Genomic DNA, 18,846 nt, shown 5'->3' with positions numbered 1-18,846 from the left:
TTTTCATAATTGTGTTTAATTTACCAAAGAATATGTCTCTTATATTTTAATCTAAAATTTATTTGTAATATTTTCATCGTGTTTGAAGGTGTTATTCCCCATTGTCCAATGTATTTCACTGGTGTGTTTGAAGGTGTTATTCCCCATTTGAAGGTGTTATTCCCCATTGACATAATGTTTGAAGGTGTTATTCCCCATTGTTCTAATGTTTGAAGGTGCTATTCCCCATTGTTCTAATGTTCGAAGGTGTTATTTCACATTGTCCTATGTTTGAAGGTGTTATTCCCCATTGTCCTATTGCCTTAATGTTTGAAGGTGTTATTCCCCATTGTCCTATTGTCATTATGTTTGAAGTTTGTTTGAAGGTCCATTTGGGTTTTAAAGTTATGTATTTTCATTGGGGTTTTTAAGTTAAAGTCGCCATTTTACCATGCTACTCCCCATTGCCCTATGTATTTCACTTCCCCAGGTTGATAGCAAACGGATAAAACTTAAATATGTTGATATATTTTATTATAAAATCATATATTTATTTACATGAAATAAAATATTATATAATTATTGTACAGTGTGTTTTCTTTTTCTTGAATTTATTACGGATATGGATTTTTTTTTCAATTTACAATTGTATTAATGTTTTTCTTTTAATTTTCTATGAAAATATGCTAGCGAATGCACATTATCATCCAGCAAGTGTCTCTTGTCATCATATGGTGATAGTCCACTTTTCACAACCTTCACCATGTGAATCTGATGGTTGAAACTTCTCAAAGTGTACATATGCGAGAGTAGTGGAGAACAATTGAACAAGGTGTTTTTATATTGTTCGAATCTAACATTTCGGGTTTTAATACCCTTTGCTACTACAGTTTCCTTGTCGTCTGCGGTGATAAAACTATACATTTTTGCTCTTAGTCCGATATATTCCACCATTTGAATGGACTTGCATTCATCTTTGAATAAACCAATAATCGATTTCCTGTCTTTGGTGTAAAGAGGGTGATCAGCTGGATAATTTGAAAAGTCATATAGCTCACTGTTTAACGACATGTCTCTATATATGTCATCAGTTCTCACATGCATAATGAAACTGTCAGTATCTGTGTAACATAATGTTACATTCTCCTTGTATAGTTTTTTCATGTGGTTGTAGTAGTAATCAACCATGTGCGCCTTTGACAGATCGAGAATCATTTGTCCTAGGTAAATTGGTTTGTTGAAGAAAATTTTTGTTTTGGTTTGTAGCACGCCGCACAAGTGGTCGTTGAATATCTTAAAGCTTTTAAATGATGATTTTGCAGTAAGTTTTTGAAACTTATCCCACCTATGACAGAGAGAGAAGTTGATATGTTTCCGCAACGATTCCATTGATTTACCGAAAATAGCATTGTTGCCATTTTTAAAAAGTTTTTGCTCGAAATTGCTAGTAGCCTTTTTCCTCATTTCGGTATTGAAGTCAATATACTGTTTCAACCATGGACGCTGTTCAAATGAAACTATATTGTGAATCTTCTTCAAAACCAAACCTAGTTTGAGGTATAACTTTAGATTCACATAGTGCAAGATGTAATGCTTTTTATCTTTCAAAGTAGCTAGCAATTTGGTGCTCGGTTGGTATTCTTTCCCATCATCATTTGCTTGCTCATACAGATGACGTGAATGAGGTGAAAGCATTTCATTTGTTATCACTCCTTTTTCAACTGCAAGAGGAAAATCATTGTGAAGATCGTGTAAGTTATCTGGGTAATCCAAATCGCATTCAATGACATATCCGATGTCAGCGTTATTGGATACATTTAAGACATTGAAATCGTTTATTTCCTCTTCTGACAACCACTGGAATTTCCCCACAGCTAATGGCATGCTCATGCTTAAACCGTATAAATTGTTCGCATCTACATACATCAAGTATGAAGTTGGTAAAGCTGGATCATAATTGCTCAAGTAGGGATTGTTTGCTTTTGCATGTCTGCAGCTCACCATTGTTAAACCTCCTCGTATACTCTGCTCAAAGAAGAGCCACATTGTAGGATCTGTCAATAGCTCAAGTCTCACACCAGTCATTTTCAATGCAGATTGCCAGGAAAGCCCTGGAAGAGTGTAATAATTTGCAGGGTCGAGGGAATAGTTCGTTATCCACTTCTTCCTGAAAGTTTCAAATACATCAGCTAATAATAGAACGTCAGTTTTTAGATAAAGATCGTGATATTCGCCTATATTCTTAATATTCATTTGATTCCATACCCGTTGCGCATGTTCATACTCGGTTTGACTAATTGTTTTCTCTGATAAATTGCTGTAGAATTTGTCTATAGAGGGTAATTCAGTTTCATTGAACCTTGCTGCATTGTCAATGTATTCGTAAGGATATGTTCCTTTTTTCAACAAAAGAGCAATCCGCTTATCATCATCAAATTCTTTTGTAAAATGTTTAAATGTTTCTTTCGGATTCTCCTTAGACATTGACGATACCAATTCCTCTAGTGAACAATTCAAAAACTGGTATGAATCGATAAAGCGCAGATTGGATAGGTTGAAACTGATGTACTTTTCTGCATTCGTGGCTATGCAGCCAATTTCTTCACTCTTGAAAATACCTATCGAGGAACAGATTAAATGTGCATCAAACTGTTTCAGGTTATGAAATATAACTGGCACGAATGTGTGTTCTTTAAAATTAAGATTGCAATCTCTGCATGAAGCGCCACGAAATTTACCTGAAACATGTGCATGGTCTCGAACGCGGATAGTGGAATCTGTAAATTCTTCCATGCAAATGTGGCAATGTGTACTTGATTGAAAATCTTCCTCATCTTCAACAGTCATGCACAAGGGTTCAGGATTGTTCAAAATAGCCTTTATACGTTTATTTTCGTCAAGAAGACTATGAAGGAAGTGTTCACTAACATTTTCACCTCTATATATTTTAGGTGGTTGAGTGTATCTGTCATCGATGCAAACAACTTGATAACCGTACCCGCATGGTATCAACTTTGTTAATTTCGTTGTGCTGGTTCGATTATCTTCTGGCTCTTCAGTAACCATAGGTTCGCAAAATGTTTCCATGTCAGCATAAATAACAAATGATGTTTGTAACTGTTTGGCGTGATCTTGAAATGTTAGTATATCGTCTACCCCCTTGGTGGGATATGTCACATGTTGAGCTTCAAATTTTGAGCAGTATTTTATATGTTTCTCTAAAGTATGTTCACTGGTGAAACCTGATAAACAGAATCTGCAATACTTATGACTGCGTCCCAAGCATTTTGTTCGATATAAAAGTCTATTGAGATCTGTAATCAAACACCAGTGACTTTTATTCCCACTTTTCAAATACAATAAGTCAACTTCATGATGAGCTTCTCTTAGACCTGTTACATGGAGGGGGAAAAATTCACCCTCTTCAAATCCTAACACCATTACTGAAATGTTATTCTGCCTTTCAAATTTACTCACAAATGATGGTGCAACGGGCAATTGTATACCTTCCATGTTCAATTCATGTTCATATGGGATGTAGTGATGCACTTTAGAAGGGTCACCTGAACACGTAGGATGTATGGATGCTATAATAGCATATACAAAACATTTTTCATCTAAGTTTCTTATGTTGAGTAACGCTCTGGTTGCAGCAAGAGTTCTTGGTAGGGGTATATACGATCCACCGCCTAAAGGTTTATATTTAGCTGTATTAATCTCAATGTGTTTAATATGATCTAATGACCAACCGCTCCCATTTCGTATATACTCATCAAAACTTTTGAATATTTTTTGATATGTCACATTAATATCATGTTCATCATCTATATTTGCTCTATCAACTAGATTCGATGTCTTCGAGATAAAATGTGCATTATTCTTTAAATCATTACCACCTTCACCTCCATTCGGCTTGATCATTTGCACAAGACAATTCATATACCACTTAATATGACCGAGTTCATCACACATCTCTTGTAAATGAGTTTTTACCTCATGCTTAATTCCAGATAAAAATGCTAGAAGATCATACTTTTCCCCATTATCCTCATTCGGATAAATGAAACGAGCTCGTGCTATTCCCAAGAGAGCAGACTTATCCACACTTTTATGTTTGATTGTAGTATGTGAATTTGAATCAGTGTTTCCTGAACCAGTCTGATAAGTTGTATGATCGATGTTGCTATGTTTAAACAAATTTTCCGCTGAATCAAAATGTCTATCACATTGTCGACATGGAAATGTACAACTGTTTCTCTGGTGTCTCTTCAGTTTGGAAGGGTGATCAAACAGAAGTTTACAATAATAACATGAATAGACCTTAACCGTAAGATTTGATCTGTTGTCATTATCAACACTCAATCGATCATTTAACTCTCGCAACTGCTGTTGATATTGAGGGTTACTGTCAGGATAAAGACGCAATAAATCCTCGCAGAAATGATCATCAGCCATGACAATTGTGATATCAATAGCACTTTCAACGTTTTATATATACTACGCGATCGTGGACTAGAACTAATAGGCGAACATATGTTATCTAAATATTTATTTTATTAATTAAATTTAAAGGTACACAGTGTAAATATACAAATAGACAATATATTATATACATATATAAATATAGACAAATTTAAAGAAAAATACAAGTGATTGATTGAAGTCTCCAATAGTTTTAAATAATCCACTTCTTCATTACAAATGAAATGATAACCATTTACTCTTTAATCTTTTGCGATTTTGCGATTTTTCCACATTTCTTAAGAATTTTTCAGGAGACATCTTGATAGCTTTACCCTCTGCTGCACCATCATATTCATCAACATCCATCCTATTTTCCTCTTGATTGTCTGATTTTGATCGATCTACAGTTTCTTTTAAATTTTTCAATTCTGTTTTTTGCAAAACCTGACCACTACCATGTTGTTTGGTTACATCTTCTTCTAGGTTTATTTCTGTTTTTATACTGTCACTATCTTTACCATCATATTCCTTTTCTTTTTCTTTCACATTAACAATTTCACATTGGTTGGACATATTCATCAATCTTTCATATTTCTCCTTGGGTAATAGTATTAACTCCCGAGTCATAGTATTTGAAAAAAGATGATATCAATGTTGGAATAATAACAATTATCTTCAGTAAACGTTTTCTCCTCAACTGAGGTGTTATATTATTAACTACCACAGCACGAATGAACTTTGCAAAAGTTGAAAGATTCCTTTTAACCCTCTCAGACAATGGTATGACGCTTTTTAGACAGTTGAATACTATTTCTACTAATAGTTGTAATTGTCTGTGGTCCGTGCTTTTTATGATTTGAGCAGATTGTTCAGGTGTAGTGTTCGCCAATAATTTAAGGAAGCTTCTACTTGATTCTTTTAAAATCATTTTGGTTGATAAACAATCGTGTCCTCCCCCGGAAAAGGATTTGCGCGCAACTGATATTCAGGGTTTGAACCTGGTGCAATATCCACTATCAAGCAATTGTATGGTCTGCTAATTGCACGTTGGTAAACGTCCATGAAAAAGCGAACTTGACCTGGAAACATTTGTCGAGCTAAAGATTGTATTTGCAGTGAATCTCTACCATTTTTGAAAAGAAAAAAGACGTGAGAATTCAAACTGATTGATCGCATAACCTTCCCCTTCTGATATAAATTTTGTAGTATAAAAATAATTGATGTTAAGGTGTGATGACTTAAAACGCAATAAATCTTCTGCATCAGTTTACAGTCCACTACTTCATCCATTTTATCATCAATGATCCATAATGTGTGTATATCCTTATCAACAAGAAAATCACTTTCATCAGGCAGTTCCAGTTGAAATGAAATGTTGGAGACAGTTTTTTTCAATTCATCGAAGACATCTTGCCATATGCTGTAACAGTAGTATATCTTCTGAGGTGGTATTGTAAACATTTCCTGAGCGTTCTCTAATAATCTTTTAATGTATGTAGTTTTTCCTGAACCCGTTGGACCGACACATATTGAAGTCATGGGTGTTTGAAATTTCACCAAACTCATGATGATCACCTCTTGCTCGAATGATGATTGTTACCATGTGTCTCATCATTTTAAACACTTTTTCATATGCAGTGTGAATAGGTTTTACCAATCACATTGAAAACAAAGATGTCGTTTGCTTGATGATTATCACTGAAAAAATCGTGAATGTTAGTTAGATCATACTCTCTACATAAGAGTGATAAGATGAAAATGCAATATTGACCGCATACTGATGAATTCTCACTCTGTAATCGTTTTTGATTTATTTCCAGAGATATCGCATTGTGTTCAAAGAATTTTAAGAAGTGACGTGAATAATAATCGGGAGAGTGTGCGAAGCTGTCGAAAAATATCCCTCTTCGTTCCTCATTTATGAAAAAGGCGATCCAGTGTGCACCATTCTCAAAATGATTTTCAGTGTTACAAATAAATCCCATGGGTCGATTTCTCACTATCTTAGGTATCTGATCTGCTGCAAATATACCAACAATTTTATCCTTCATTAGTTCATCACAATTAATCATACACTCCAATTGCATAGTGTTCATTCTTGAATTATGATGTCTCGAGTTTGAGTTATTTCAAAATATCCACTAAATTCACTATAAATGATTATAGTTGTTGGTTCAGTGAGGGGAGAATCAAATGTGCATTCCAAATTGACACGTTCATTCCTTTTCAATGTTAAATAATCTAAACCTTCAAAAATTGGTTCCAGTTGAAAGGCATACAAGGCATATCCTTCAGAAAAACTGTCTCTGTTTAATCCATTACCACAGTCTTGCAGAGTTTTCCCAGCAACCTCAAATAGATTGCGAAATGCAACAATGGATGATTCTCCACTTGACGAGTCAAATTTTACTCTGACAGGATTCCCGGAAACTGGCACTCCCTCAACTTTAAGATTTATTTCACTTAGGTGGCAATGTTTGAATGTCCACGGACATAGTGAGTAGTCACCTGCTATGTTTTGACTCCCCGTAAAGGCTATCAATACCTTATTGGGTCTATTATTCTGGAATATGTTGTTGAAGTTAAAACTTATTTGACCAGCTGGAAGTGAAATTGTGCGAACATCATTTTGCACAATGGGATATTTAGCGTTTACTGTCCTGAGTATAGAATCGTGGCCATATACAATGCCGGGGTGAACGTGGATCTTTGCTATTGATAGATACATATCTTCAATCTCAAGGTAATAATCAGCATCTTCATCAACCGACATTAGATAAAATTCTGGTCTCGATCTGTAGAATTTCACAGTAACTCCTACTTGATTTAATATGTAACGATTCATTGAAAACAGGGGATGGAAAATGTTTCCTTCAAGATCAACAGTTTTACCATTTTTTATGTATGCTGTTCTTCTGTAGAGCCCAAGATTTGATCCTGTGTTACAATCTGCATCATCCAATGTTCCTTGATGATCGTCTATCCATAATTGACTTGAGAGCTGCGATTCTTTAGCTTCTTTCCCATATTTCAATAAAGTTTGCATATAAGCTTTGTAAGGGTAAAATCCTGTTGAAGATGTGACAATTTTATTTTGAATTAAAACATCTATTTGATTAAATAATGCATGCAAAACATAGTTCACAGGCCCGCAATTAACGTCACTGCTATCTGCTATGGTTCCATCTCCTCTTTTAAGTCTTAGACGTACATGCATTGTTGATTTACTTAAGTCTAGATACTCTGTTCCACCAGATATGTGAAACTCTATTGGCGATGTCTTTGTAAAAGTTGCAGCTGGTCGAATATGTTCATATGTGATTCTTGTGACTGCAGTTTGATGACCTGGTAGATTGAATAAAGACAACTGACTTGGTTGCAGCTCATGAAATGTTTCAGGATTTATTTTAGCCATTTTGAATTTTACTGGAAAATATCCTTTTCAATTAGCTGATTCTTTAATCTTTTTTTCACACTCTGTACACTTCCTTTCTTACTGTTTGTTTTATTTTTCCTTCCTCCTTTCTTTGTCTTTTTCGTTTTCTTCTGCTCCCCTCTATGGCTTTTTCTATTACTGTTTTGTAACTTCCCACGTTTGCGTTTTATCTTTTTCACAGCTCGACTAATTTCCGACTTAGCATTTTCCACCTGCTGCTGTGCATGTGTTACAAGTTTAATGGGTGATTGCGCATGTGGTTTACTTTGTGGTAATGTGATTGGTTCCATGAAGCTAGCTGCTGAATTAGTGAGGGAACCACCACTCTGGATAGTTCTTCTGTATGAATTATTAAGATATGAATTGTGATGTTTGTCATTCGCTAGATTTTCATAGTACATTATCCATGTCCTAGGGTCTAGCACATATTGAGAATTGTTCAATTCCATGATTATCATGCAAAGTATGGATACGACCTGAAGTGCAGTGTAATCGACACTGGATTTTTTAAAAATGATGCATGACTCCCTTGCATGTCAGTAATAAAGAATTCAATGTCTCTTATTTCACTTTTCACCACTGGAATGTATGCAAGTTGATCAAAGTGGTAGTATTCAGTTTGAGAGCAGCAACATATTCGCTTCAATAAGGGTTGTTTGTTACCATCGACTATTACATCACCGCATATGTTTGCATATATATATAGATCATTATTTGATGATAATTTAATATCAACTAATGCGACTTTCCATTTTGATTTCATCACTATTGGCGTCTGAAGATATGTACGGAATTTGTGTGGTCTGTTATGTGGGTAAATGTCTAAATTTTTGTTACTGTTAATGACCATGTAAAAGCTCATTTTAAAAGTCAACAATATCTCTCTCAGGAATCCACTGACAAAAACGTTTATCCCAATCCTGGAATTTTACATAACCCTCACGTTGACCATTCCGCCTTCGCCATTTAAGCACTTTCTCAACAAACCACAATGCGTCAGCCTCCTTTTTCACACGCTGCAACTCTGTATAATTGAAATTGCCTACAACTTCCTTGTCCAAAAAATCTTGTACTTTATAAAAGATTTTCCCATGTATTAGAAATCGTCTATATATTTTAAATATTTCGGAGGTCCACTGTTGCTGATAAGCTCTTTGAAACGGTTTCTTCAAATGGCTCAGTCTTACCATGTCATTGATTTTAAAATGAAACTGTTTCCCTCTTTTACGTTGTACTTTTAATGTTTCTTTCTTTTCTCTGATTCGTTTTTCTTTGGGTGGAGTTTTAATATACATATATGCCCACAAATCATATTTGTTTTTCTCATTCACATCTTTTGGAGCTGTATTATTTAAACTTCTATGTGGCGTTGCATTATAACTTGCTACCAAATTTTGTAGAACATTGAGATAGCTATAAGTTCTATGCTTTGTAAAATATCGGAACATCATCCTCCGAAATGTCAAATTGACCCTCTCTGCTATTGACGCTTTACTACTGTCGGAATTTAAATAGACATGATGGTAAATGTCATATTTTTTAAACACACGTTTCAAATCTTTGTTTTTGAATTCAGTTCCCGCATCTGTGGAAACCTTCAAAGGGATTTTACCATGTTTGAAGATTTTTTCAAATGCATCAGCTACTGTCTTCCCAAACTTGTTTTTTAATGGATAAATCCATAAAAACCGTGTGAAAATATCGATAACAACCAACAGGAAACGTGTCTTATTGTTATATTTCTGTATGTTGGATACATCCATAAGGTCAGCATCGTATTGCTCATACGGTTCCGATACAATTATTTTCACTCTTTTAATTCTACGTTTTACAGGTTTTTGTAAATTGTAGTCGTCTATTTTTTCCATCCATTTCCTGATCTTGTATACGCTTGGTACATTTCCATCTCTTGATGTCTTCAACGTTTGATAAATTTTTTCAGCACTTAGGTATGCTCCCCCATTTGCTGTATTGTAATATACATTCCTAAGTTTTTCATCTAAATCATCATTTTCCATTGTTAAAAATAGGTTCCAAATCTATCATTTTTTCAACTTTATCTATTATGCGAGATGCTCTGTGCGGTGTTTTCAATATAGTATTTTTCCAATCTGTTGATTGTAAAAATGTAAGTTGATAGTAGACTCTCACATTATCTGGAATATTTGATTGTCTGACTAAATTAACAAAATCGGTGTACACTTTATCTGTTTCTACTTGATAAAAAAAATCCCATGCATTTCCTCCACTTATGTGTTCCACTTGATTTTCCTTCTTCAGAATGTCAAAAACTGACTTTGCATATATTATATCGAATATGTTATCAAGTCTGGCTATATTTTCACATGATTCTATCTCATCCATGTTTTATTAATAATAATAATAATTTATAATGTATGATATTTTTGTTTGGGTTAGGGTTAGGGTTAGGGTTAGGGTTAGGGTTAGGGTTAATTATTATATTTACCAATTAAACTTTTATCAAATTAAAGCTCTCAAATTGTTTTAAATGTTCCTTTTACTACTTCCATATCCAGCATATCAACAATTTAAATGATTGGTAATGCGTTAAATTGTTTAATGAAATGAAAATTTTTTTTAAATGTTCAATTTACTTTTACTACTTCCATATCCAGCATATCAACAATGTTAAATTGATTGGTAATGCATTAAAATTGTTTAATGCAGTGAAAAAAAAATAAAAACATTCTTTTATATTTTACAAATTAAAAATCAATATTTTGATATTATCCAACAAATATATTATGCAATTTTTGCTGACGGGGGCAAAATTTTTGTCAACGTGGCAAAAATATTTGCTGCTGCCACACAATATATACTACTCGTATGTGTAGTTTGTATTTTGCTAGTTATTAACTTTTCAATGATTTTTTTTTATGTAACATGAAGTGCATTCATATTGAACTAAGCCGTATTTGGCACAACTTTTTGGAATTTTGGGTCATCAATGCTCTTCAATTTTGTACTTGGTTTGGCTTTCTAACTATTTGATCTGAGCGTCAATGATGAGTCTTATTTAGAGGAAACGCAATTCGTCTGGCGTATCAAATTATAATACCTGGTATATATGGTACCTTCGATAACTATTATTGTTATTTTTTGTCCAGCACATAACTTTTGTACTCTTGACAAACTGATGCATCTTCACAAGACGATGTTCCGCGTATAATCATGACCGTCTTATGTCGTTCACTTTTGACTTCAATGTAAAAATATTTATCTTTATGGCTAACCCAAAACAACATTTTGTCTTGTTTGTCAAGCCAAATTTAAGTGCATTTTAGTGTCTTGTTCCGGGGGATATTCAAAACCCCTTATAAAATATATCTTAGCAAATACAAATTTCAAAAAAAACCACATCACAACCCCTTTGTTTATCTCTGTTTTTAATATGGGAGGATATCGTGTCGTAATTGCACATTAAGATGGTGTACATTATAGGTTTGTTTTCTTAGATGATCTCAGAACTGTATTTCTGTCATTTGCTAAACCTGAGATCATCATAATAGTAAATGAATAATAAAATAATAGGAATATCAATGAATGCATATACTTTTAGCTAAATAAATAAATACAATATGATAGATTGCAGAACAAATTACAGAATTATTCGACACATGACTGCTATTACTTTAAAAAAAAACATAGCGTCGTTCAAAAATATCATTTTCACTTTGTTCGAGTGTTTGGAATCACATGTACATGTATAATTAAATTTATCCGACTCCAAGATATGAACACCTACAGAATGATTTATATGGTACAGATACAAATTCGTACTCTCGCGGGTTCTGTAAACTGTTCACCAGAACTTCTGTAAACCCAAACTCTTGCTTACATTTACCACGATCGTATTTCCCACATGGTGATAAATTCCTTAAATATCAAAACATATCTTAAATAAACTTTCAAAAGTTGGCACAGAGTGAAACTAAAATTTAGTAAAAATCTAAAATTAAAATTGAGCTATGTGCACAAATGTCAAAAATATCTTTAGGTATATACTTGTACTTCAGTCATTTCAAAATTTCGAAAATGCCGAATTTAACAAGATATAAGTTTGCAAAAAAAAAATAAAAAAATTGACAGAATGGTTTCGTAAAGATCATTGAATCTGTTTTGAGACAGAGACGAAGAGAGCTCTATTCCTCAAGATTAAATAGATATTCTAATTACAATGTGTTATGAATTACTTACATACATTCACCTTCCACCCGAAACTGTTCATTTGTTATCAAACCTCCACCAAACATTGAACTTATCACAGGGGTTCTTGTTACCCCATTATGTGTAAAAGGTTCGTTATCAGCAACGATTTTTATATTTCTGAAACGAAAGTTAAAAAAGATTAAAATTAAACAGTAAAATTTGTTTTTCGATTTTAAAAGCAACGAAATAATCAATGATAGTATTATTTGACATGTTTTGACTTACGTTTCACAACAACGAATATTAGGACGACCTTTTGCTGATTCATTCGAACCCGCTCCATCGAGTCCAGCAGTATCACTGATTTGATCATTAGATGTTTCGCAGTCCATCTTACGTTCCGTTGGATTGCTGAATAAGCCTTTATAGTTTCTGTTAAGTAGCCTTTCTTGTCTGTCAATATTACATTTATCACTATAGCAATCACAATAGAGGCATGATTCGACAGTTCCGACAGGACAGGTGCGAGGTCGTATATTCTGTGGTATATAGTCTCCATTTATATGTCCATCAAAACCATAAAATTGTCCCGTGTGTCCACGTACAGCTTCACAAGTCATGATAATTAAATAAATGGCATTGAGATTCATTTTCATTCTCTTTTTATGAAAGTAAATAAATTTGCACATTCAAAAATTTACATAATTTTTCTGTCAAATAGTGTCATATACAGACTATAAGTATTTCATACAAAAATTATAGACTTTGTTATACGAGAAGATCATACCATAAAACTAAATATGAACTAATTTTACTTTGTGAACTTAAGGTCCCAGCTGTCAGAGGATTTTGTATCCGATATATTAATATAATTATCCACATATCTTTAAATAAATTAATTGTGTTTACCAATATGCATTCAGAGAGGTTTGGTATGCTATCTTAATCTCTGTTGATAAATAATAAGAAATCCTCTTAGAAAAGATTCTATAGCTATAACTTTCATTTAATTGATCATCTTACCCAAAATTAATCGTGAAATGTTTGATTCATGTCACCAGCAGCATTATCGCATTTGGTATGGTAAGTCCCAATCAATTTCGAATTAGAAATTATACAAGTATATATCCCAATGACACCATAAATCTCCGACCTATTAAAAACTGCTATATAATATGTATTTCTTCAACATATAAACACTAATTGAATGAATAAGGTTGTAATTTGATACATTTGTCAATAATACATGAACATCTACATCTAGATGAACGAATATTTTATGTGTGGACGAATGCTGGTTACATTTTCTACATGGTATAGTTAACTGGTATAATAATTTAACCAAACAAAAAGGATCTTATGTAATGCTGTTCTAGTTGTCTTAAAACTCTAGCAGCAAACTGACAGCATATACACTTGTAATACAGGTTTTTATATATAAGTTACACTATACAGCATCTACACATTATATGATTATATTAAAGAAAATTCAGTAACTTATCATGTTTCATAGAAAACAGGCTTTCCGTGATTATATTTCTGTTATTAGTTGAAGATTAGCATATATTCTAGTAAAGGTTTTTGACCTACATATTTCCATAAACATATTGTACTTTACCTGGATATTTCTTAAATTAAATAAACACAGAAAATGCTAAAAAGGACGGAAATACGTAATATAATAATAGTTTATATTTTACTGGAGCAAGCATCCGGTCAAATACCAGGTTTTGGAGAAAACAAACTTCATCAAGAATTACATAAAAGTACACGCGTTCGTGTACGTTCGTGTCGTTTAGGGTCATCTGCCAAATGCCAGTATTGTGATTGCTATGGTGACTCTTGCTCAGCTAACAAAGTTGAAAGAACGATAGTACATTTCTACGGGGGAATATTTGTGAACAAGAATGAATTTCGAAAAATGTTAAACTTAGGGTCAAACCATGAAAAAGTTGGCAGAATAAAGACATTTAAGACTGCTGCTTCTTCCAGGAGTTGTAAAAATAAATTTATAGATGACGGTTGCTGTAAAACGTAAGTTTTTGTGTCGTTTATTAATTTTTGATTTTGTCTTTTTTACACAAAATTTAATCTTTGTTTCCATCTGATCTGATGTGCGAGGCTTGTCGAGAATTTTAAATATTTAAATTTAACTGTTGTAAGTAGGAAATATCGTAATGCACGAGTTATAATTATTATGGTGGAATCTGTTTCTCTTATGATTTTTATCCTTCCTTTTCAAAGATCTGCAGAAAGTTGTGTTCTTTATCCGTATCGTCATCGCGCATGGTCGCCTTTTTCATGACTTCACAATAGGAAATTTAGAAGAATTCAGAAAAAATTTAACGTCATAATTAAATTTCGACACATCATTTGCTGAGAACAGATATTGCACTTGTGAGTAGAAATATTTTTCGCATATCGCTCAAGAAGTGCGAAAATAGCACAAACACTAGAGAAAAAATATCATAACACAGGTCTACGAAGTTAAAAAAAAACCAATGGATTTAAAAAAAACCAACAAAAATGAATATATGTAAACATCGTAACTTGTTTTGACTTAATATGATCAAACTATGCGCCTAATTTAAAAAGCAGTTTTATCATATTTAAATATATTAATAAGATTTTTAAAAAAATGCAAATTTGTACATGTGGTATATAATATATTCAGATATATTTCTTTTTTTATATAATATGCATTGAACATTCTAAATATCATATCCACATCATAATTGCCATTTGCATTCGTGGTACATTTATCCTCGAGCATTTATCAGATATCATCTTCACATAGGAATCACAATATCCTAAATCTCATCAGATTCAAATGTTGTTGGTTAAAGTGTTTTATAACTCAACATATAAACTCAAACAATTCTGAGGATGCCGGAATACCATTTGGAACATACCGAACATAATGTCTTTATAAACGGAATTAGGAGAAAAACACACGAATGGTGCCGATAAAATAAAAACAAAATATACACATGAAAAACTGTATACATTGATTTTACTCTTACGAACTCCAATCCAACATACTGATACCACAAATTAAAGACCGTGTCCTATTTTTTCATGCAAAGTTATATTTGAACATATGTTTTTTAGGGTTATTACACATATTGAGCCTTTGCAAATTGAGTTAGATGGTGTAATAAGGACAGTTGTAAGAGCTGATGGTAACACACATCTTATATCAAATCAAACTATTGAAACTGGCAAATGTCGCAGGTAAGAATAGGAATACTCGTGGTGGTCTTCTATTCTAAAAAAAAATAAAAATTAAAAACAAATAGAGGTTACATTTATATTAATGTTTATCGATTAAAAATTATAAATTGTATATTTACAAATACATAATTATTAGATAATTCAAAATCCCGATAAAAGTGGTACGAAAACATCCGTAAACATCCGTTGAGGCTACATCAAGACGCATTCTTACTTACCATAGCAAGAGGGATTTTGCTGTGTGTGATGTATGAATACATAGATGCTACTAAGTGAACATTATCCCAAGATATTTTAAGGAGAAGCCTATACGCTTTTCAATTTTTGCAATAACTTGTTTAGGGGTCAATAGAATTTTCTTTTTTGAATGACAAAATTCAAAACTGTATTTTTTTTAACAAAACTGCCATATTATAGTGTTGCGTTTTACGCAACCTACAAAAACTGTAAGACATTACTTAGTTACTTTCATTTGTAAGCATATAAAATATGTTCTGCTAGTATTGACAATGAAATAACGATCCATCGACGACCTAATGACGTAGATAGTGGCAAATATATGTCGCCGTACGGTCTTAAACAATGAGAGCATCTGATAGCGCATAGATATATCAAGTTTAAGAGCTCAGACAACGGCAAATGTAAAACAATCTAGAAATGAAAAAAAAACTAGATATTTTAAATCGCAAAATTGTTTTTCTTCTTCGGTCAATACATGAACATTATTATTTTTCCAATAGATGTTCAGGAAGTTTTTGTCGATGTGGAACAAACAACGAAAGCAGGTGTATGGAAGAAAAGTTTATTACTCATATTCTTGTCTTTGCAGAAAATAACAATTTTGAATACGAGTTTATTTTTTATGAATTTAACAGATTTTGCAGGTGCATGCATACATGAATAGCCTTTACAGAACAATTAGCATTGGTGTTGTGTTTTAGTTTCATTGTGTACATGCGTATTGATACCATTTTATGTATAAATATCTTATACTATTACTTTACTGTCAATAAATCATTGTCAATAAATCCTTGTGTTAATGTACTTAGTGTACAAACTGTAGTATAGTTAACATGCTATTAAAATGTATATTGAGATTAGTACTTTTATTTTTGTTCAATTGTTTAGTTTCTTGTTAACAAGATAATAAACCCCATTAGAACTTTCTGCACCATATACTGTGTACTTACGTAATGAAATGAGACCAAAATCTCATTTATATTGTCTCAACCTGATAAGGATTTCGGATTGACCATATAGGCACTTGTCAAAAATATAAAAACACTTTGAAGGATTGTTTGTGACCCGTCCCTCAGTTATGGTTATACACGGTTTACATGTTAAAGTTTGTTATTAGTTGAGATAACAGAAGTTTATCCATCCTCAAATCTCACATATAGATAAAAAAGAACAAACAAAACTGAGGGAATCGCATGATATTATTCAAAGCCCGCCTTCACGACAGGGTAAGCAGATCCTCCTCTACGTACATCACCCGCCATGCATATTATGGTCACACTCGGTCAAAGATATACGTACGGCTAGTGGTATCTACTTTAGTTTTATCACCATATGTCCATCTCGTTTCTTTTCTTTGATCAAGCCCCATGGTTTATTGACCCCAAAACCTTAGTTTTGCCATTCTAATTTCAGCAATTGCATTATACTATCAGTTTACATAGATGCGATACATTTCTTTTTGTCAATTGTTTATTTTACATTATGTCTTCGTTTATAATGACTAAAGATTATCGTCTTGGAATATCTCATTGCCATGCAAATTATTTGCCCTGCCCATTCAATCATGGTTCATTGAATGTTTTGAATAGTTCCATGACGTTGCCTGTTTATATTGGACTTATGAGCTTGATGTCCCTCTAATATCTTTTGTCTCTCTTTGCATCTCTTTTGTTCTCGCTATGTCTTAAGTTTTCTGCTTGAATAAAACACATTATGAATAATGATAGTATTGTCAACTTCACTCTCAGGAAAATGCTTTCTATAATACCAAAGAATTTTTGCCGGATTTTCAAAACAACACATGGCTAGAACTGAAAGAAATACATTTAACATGTTTATGCATATTGTTCTCGGTTTAGAACACATGTACAAGCATAACCGTTAGTCTAACAATGCAATTTACTTGCAACTTTGACGCTTAAATTCAACATACAATCTGGACTAAAAGAAAGTGGCCTGAATGATTAAAGAATTACAAAATGAATACCATTCATACCTTCAAGAATATCTATGCACCTTATGTCAATTTGTTTGCCATTACTTGGTATAACTGCAGCTCCCATACAATTTGACGTTATGAAAAACAATTGACCCATATAATAATGACTTTTATATGACGTTGATTCAAAGTTTTAATGTCACAATTCTAGTCCAATGTCGCATATATTTAAAAAGTGATGAGTCCTTGTAAAGTATTCTCCTTACCCGCGCGCGTATTGATGTCTAGTTGAATGATGTCTTATCTGCGACAACGTCTACATGGTTGTGGGATGTTAGATAGAATGCCTCGTCTCGCTCACTGAAAGTTGAATATGCTCCCACTTATAGTATTCTTAAATGCTTTGTTATTAGAACAATTTCAAGCAGGTTTTATGCCTTTCCTGTCAGAAAACATGCATATGGAGTAAACAAACAAAACTTAAAGTCCTGCTTTCTAATTCTTTCTAAATGGAAACAGGGGTCGGGGTATAATATGTATTGTAAGAGAACAGTTTATAGTATAATACAGTGATTTTATCAAGGCTTTGAATCTTATAAATAAGTATTGTTGTGAAAAAAAAGTGTTTTTCAAGAGTGTTTTGTTTGAATAAATGTTAGTATAGGTTAAACTTTGCACATAAAGCTGTTTTGCTTAAACCATGTCTCTTTGATGAGATATATAACATTCATAGGTAGTTAGTTTTGTTGACATTCTGATTCCCACACATTTTTATGTTTCATCTCAAAGAGACATAATTTGGGAATGCCACTTCTATAAAAGTACATGGTAGATGGTGAAATTGAATTATGAGTAGACATAAAGTGAATGGAGGGATAGTGTAGAATTTTAGTATAAGTTTTGAAAACGAAATCGACAAAAAAGGAAAAGACAAATATTTGAAAGTCGAAGGTAAAATTCGTATGTTAGTGCATAATGTTGATACTTATAAAATGCCTTAAACTGATTATTCCTTATAACATTATTAATACACAAATATATATTCAACTTTAATAAATAGGTTAAGCCAATAGTAACATCTGTTTTTAACATACAGCAAAGTAGATCACAAATGCAATTTATATTGAGGTTTTTTTTCGCAATAGCTCGAAAACAATCTAAAATTAATGCTCATTATTTTTCTCAAACAGTTATGCCCCTTGTAACGTAAATGATATGGAAAATTGAATTTCAATAAAGTTTTTATAAAACAAAAATTATTTATTTCAGTCATTGTCCTGGGATCCAGTATATAAAAGCGGGAATACTTGGTATTTTGCAGAGTTTTGTCTCCGAATGACCTTAGATCAACTCCGAATAACCTTCTTACGTCAAACAACAATCA

At 32.8% G+C, this 18,846-nt stretch overlaps 4 protein-coding genes and 1 long non-coding RNA gene across 5 annotated transcripts; 1 reads left to right on the top strand and 4 right to left on the bottom strand.

The window, feature by feature from the left end:
• Positions 1–630: 630 nt before the first annotated feature.
• LOC139518676 (uncharacterized) lies at positions 631–4,434 on the bottom strand. The gene has a single exon (XM_071310149.1). It carries the CDS (start codon positions 4,432–4,434, stop codon positions 631–633), a length of 3,804 nt encoding a protein of 1,267 aa, XP_071166250.1.
• A 2,101-nt stretch (positions 4,435–6,535) lies between these two features.
• Positions 6,536–7,858, bottom strand: LOC139518675 (uncharacterized protein F54H12.2-like). The gene has a single exon (XM_071310148.1). It carries the CDS (start codon positions 7,856–7,858, stop codon positions 6,536–6,538), a length of 1,323 nt encoding a protein of 440 aa, XP_071166249.1.
• An 884-nt stretch (positions 7,859–8,742) lies between these two features.
• LOC139518673 (uncharacterized) lies at positions 8,743–9,897 on the bottom strand. Its single transcript, XM_071310147.1, has one exon. It carries the CDS (start codon positions 9,895–9,897, stop codon positions 8,743–8,745), a length of 1,155 nt encoding a protein of 384 aa, XP_071166248.1.
• Positions 9,898–11,428: 1,531 nt separating this feature from the next.
• LOC139518376 (uncharacterized) lies at positions 11,429–12,810 on the bottom strand. The gene is made up of 3 exons (XM_071309930.1): positions 12,335–12,810; positions 12,098–12,226; positions 11,429–11,776 (listed from the first exon to the last, which is right to left on the bottom strand). The coding sequence occupies exons 1-3, from the start codon at positions 12,736–12,738 to the stop codon at positions 11,617–11,619; spliced, it is 693 nt and encodes a 230-aa protein (XP_071166031.1). The 5' UTR covers positions 12,739–12,810; the 3' UTR covers positions 11,429–11,616.
• Positions 12,811–13,247: 437 nt separating this feature from the next.
• On the top strand, positions 13,248–16,383 carry LOC139518375 (uncharacterized). Its single transcript, XR_011663324.1, has 3 exons — positions 13,248–14,083; positions 15,161–15,283; positions 16,024–16,383. It is a non-coding gene; the product is annotated as an uncharacterized lncRNA (long non-coding RNA).
• Positions 16,384–18,846: the final 2,463 nt, after the last annotated feature.

The sequence above is a fragment of the Mytilus edulis genome, chromosome 4 (assembly GCF_963676685.1).
Source record: "Mytilus edulis chromosome 4, xbMytEdul2.2, whole genome shotgun sequence".
Classification (NCBI taxonomy): domain Eukaryota; kingdom Metazoa; phylum Mollusca; class Bivalvia; order Mytilida; family Mytilidae; genus Mytilus; species Mytilus edulis.
The sequence above is the reverse complement of the archived record's forward strand: the minus strand, read 5'-3'. Positions and strand labels throughout refer to the sequence as shown.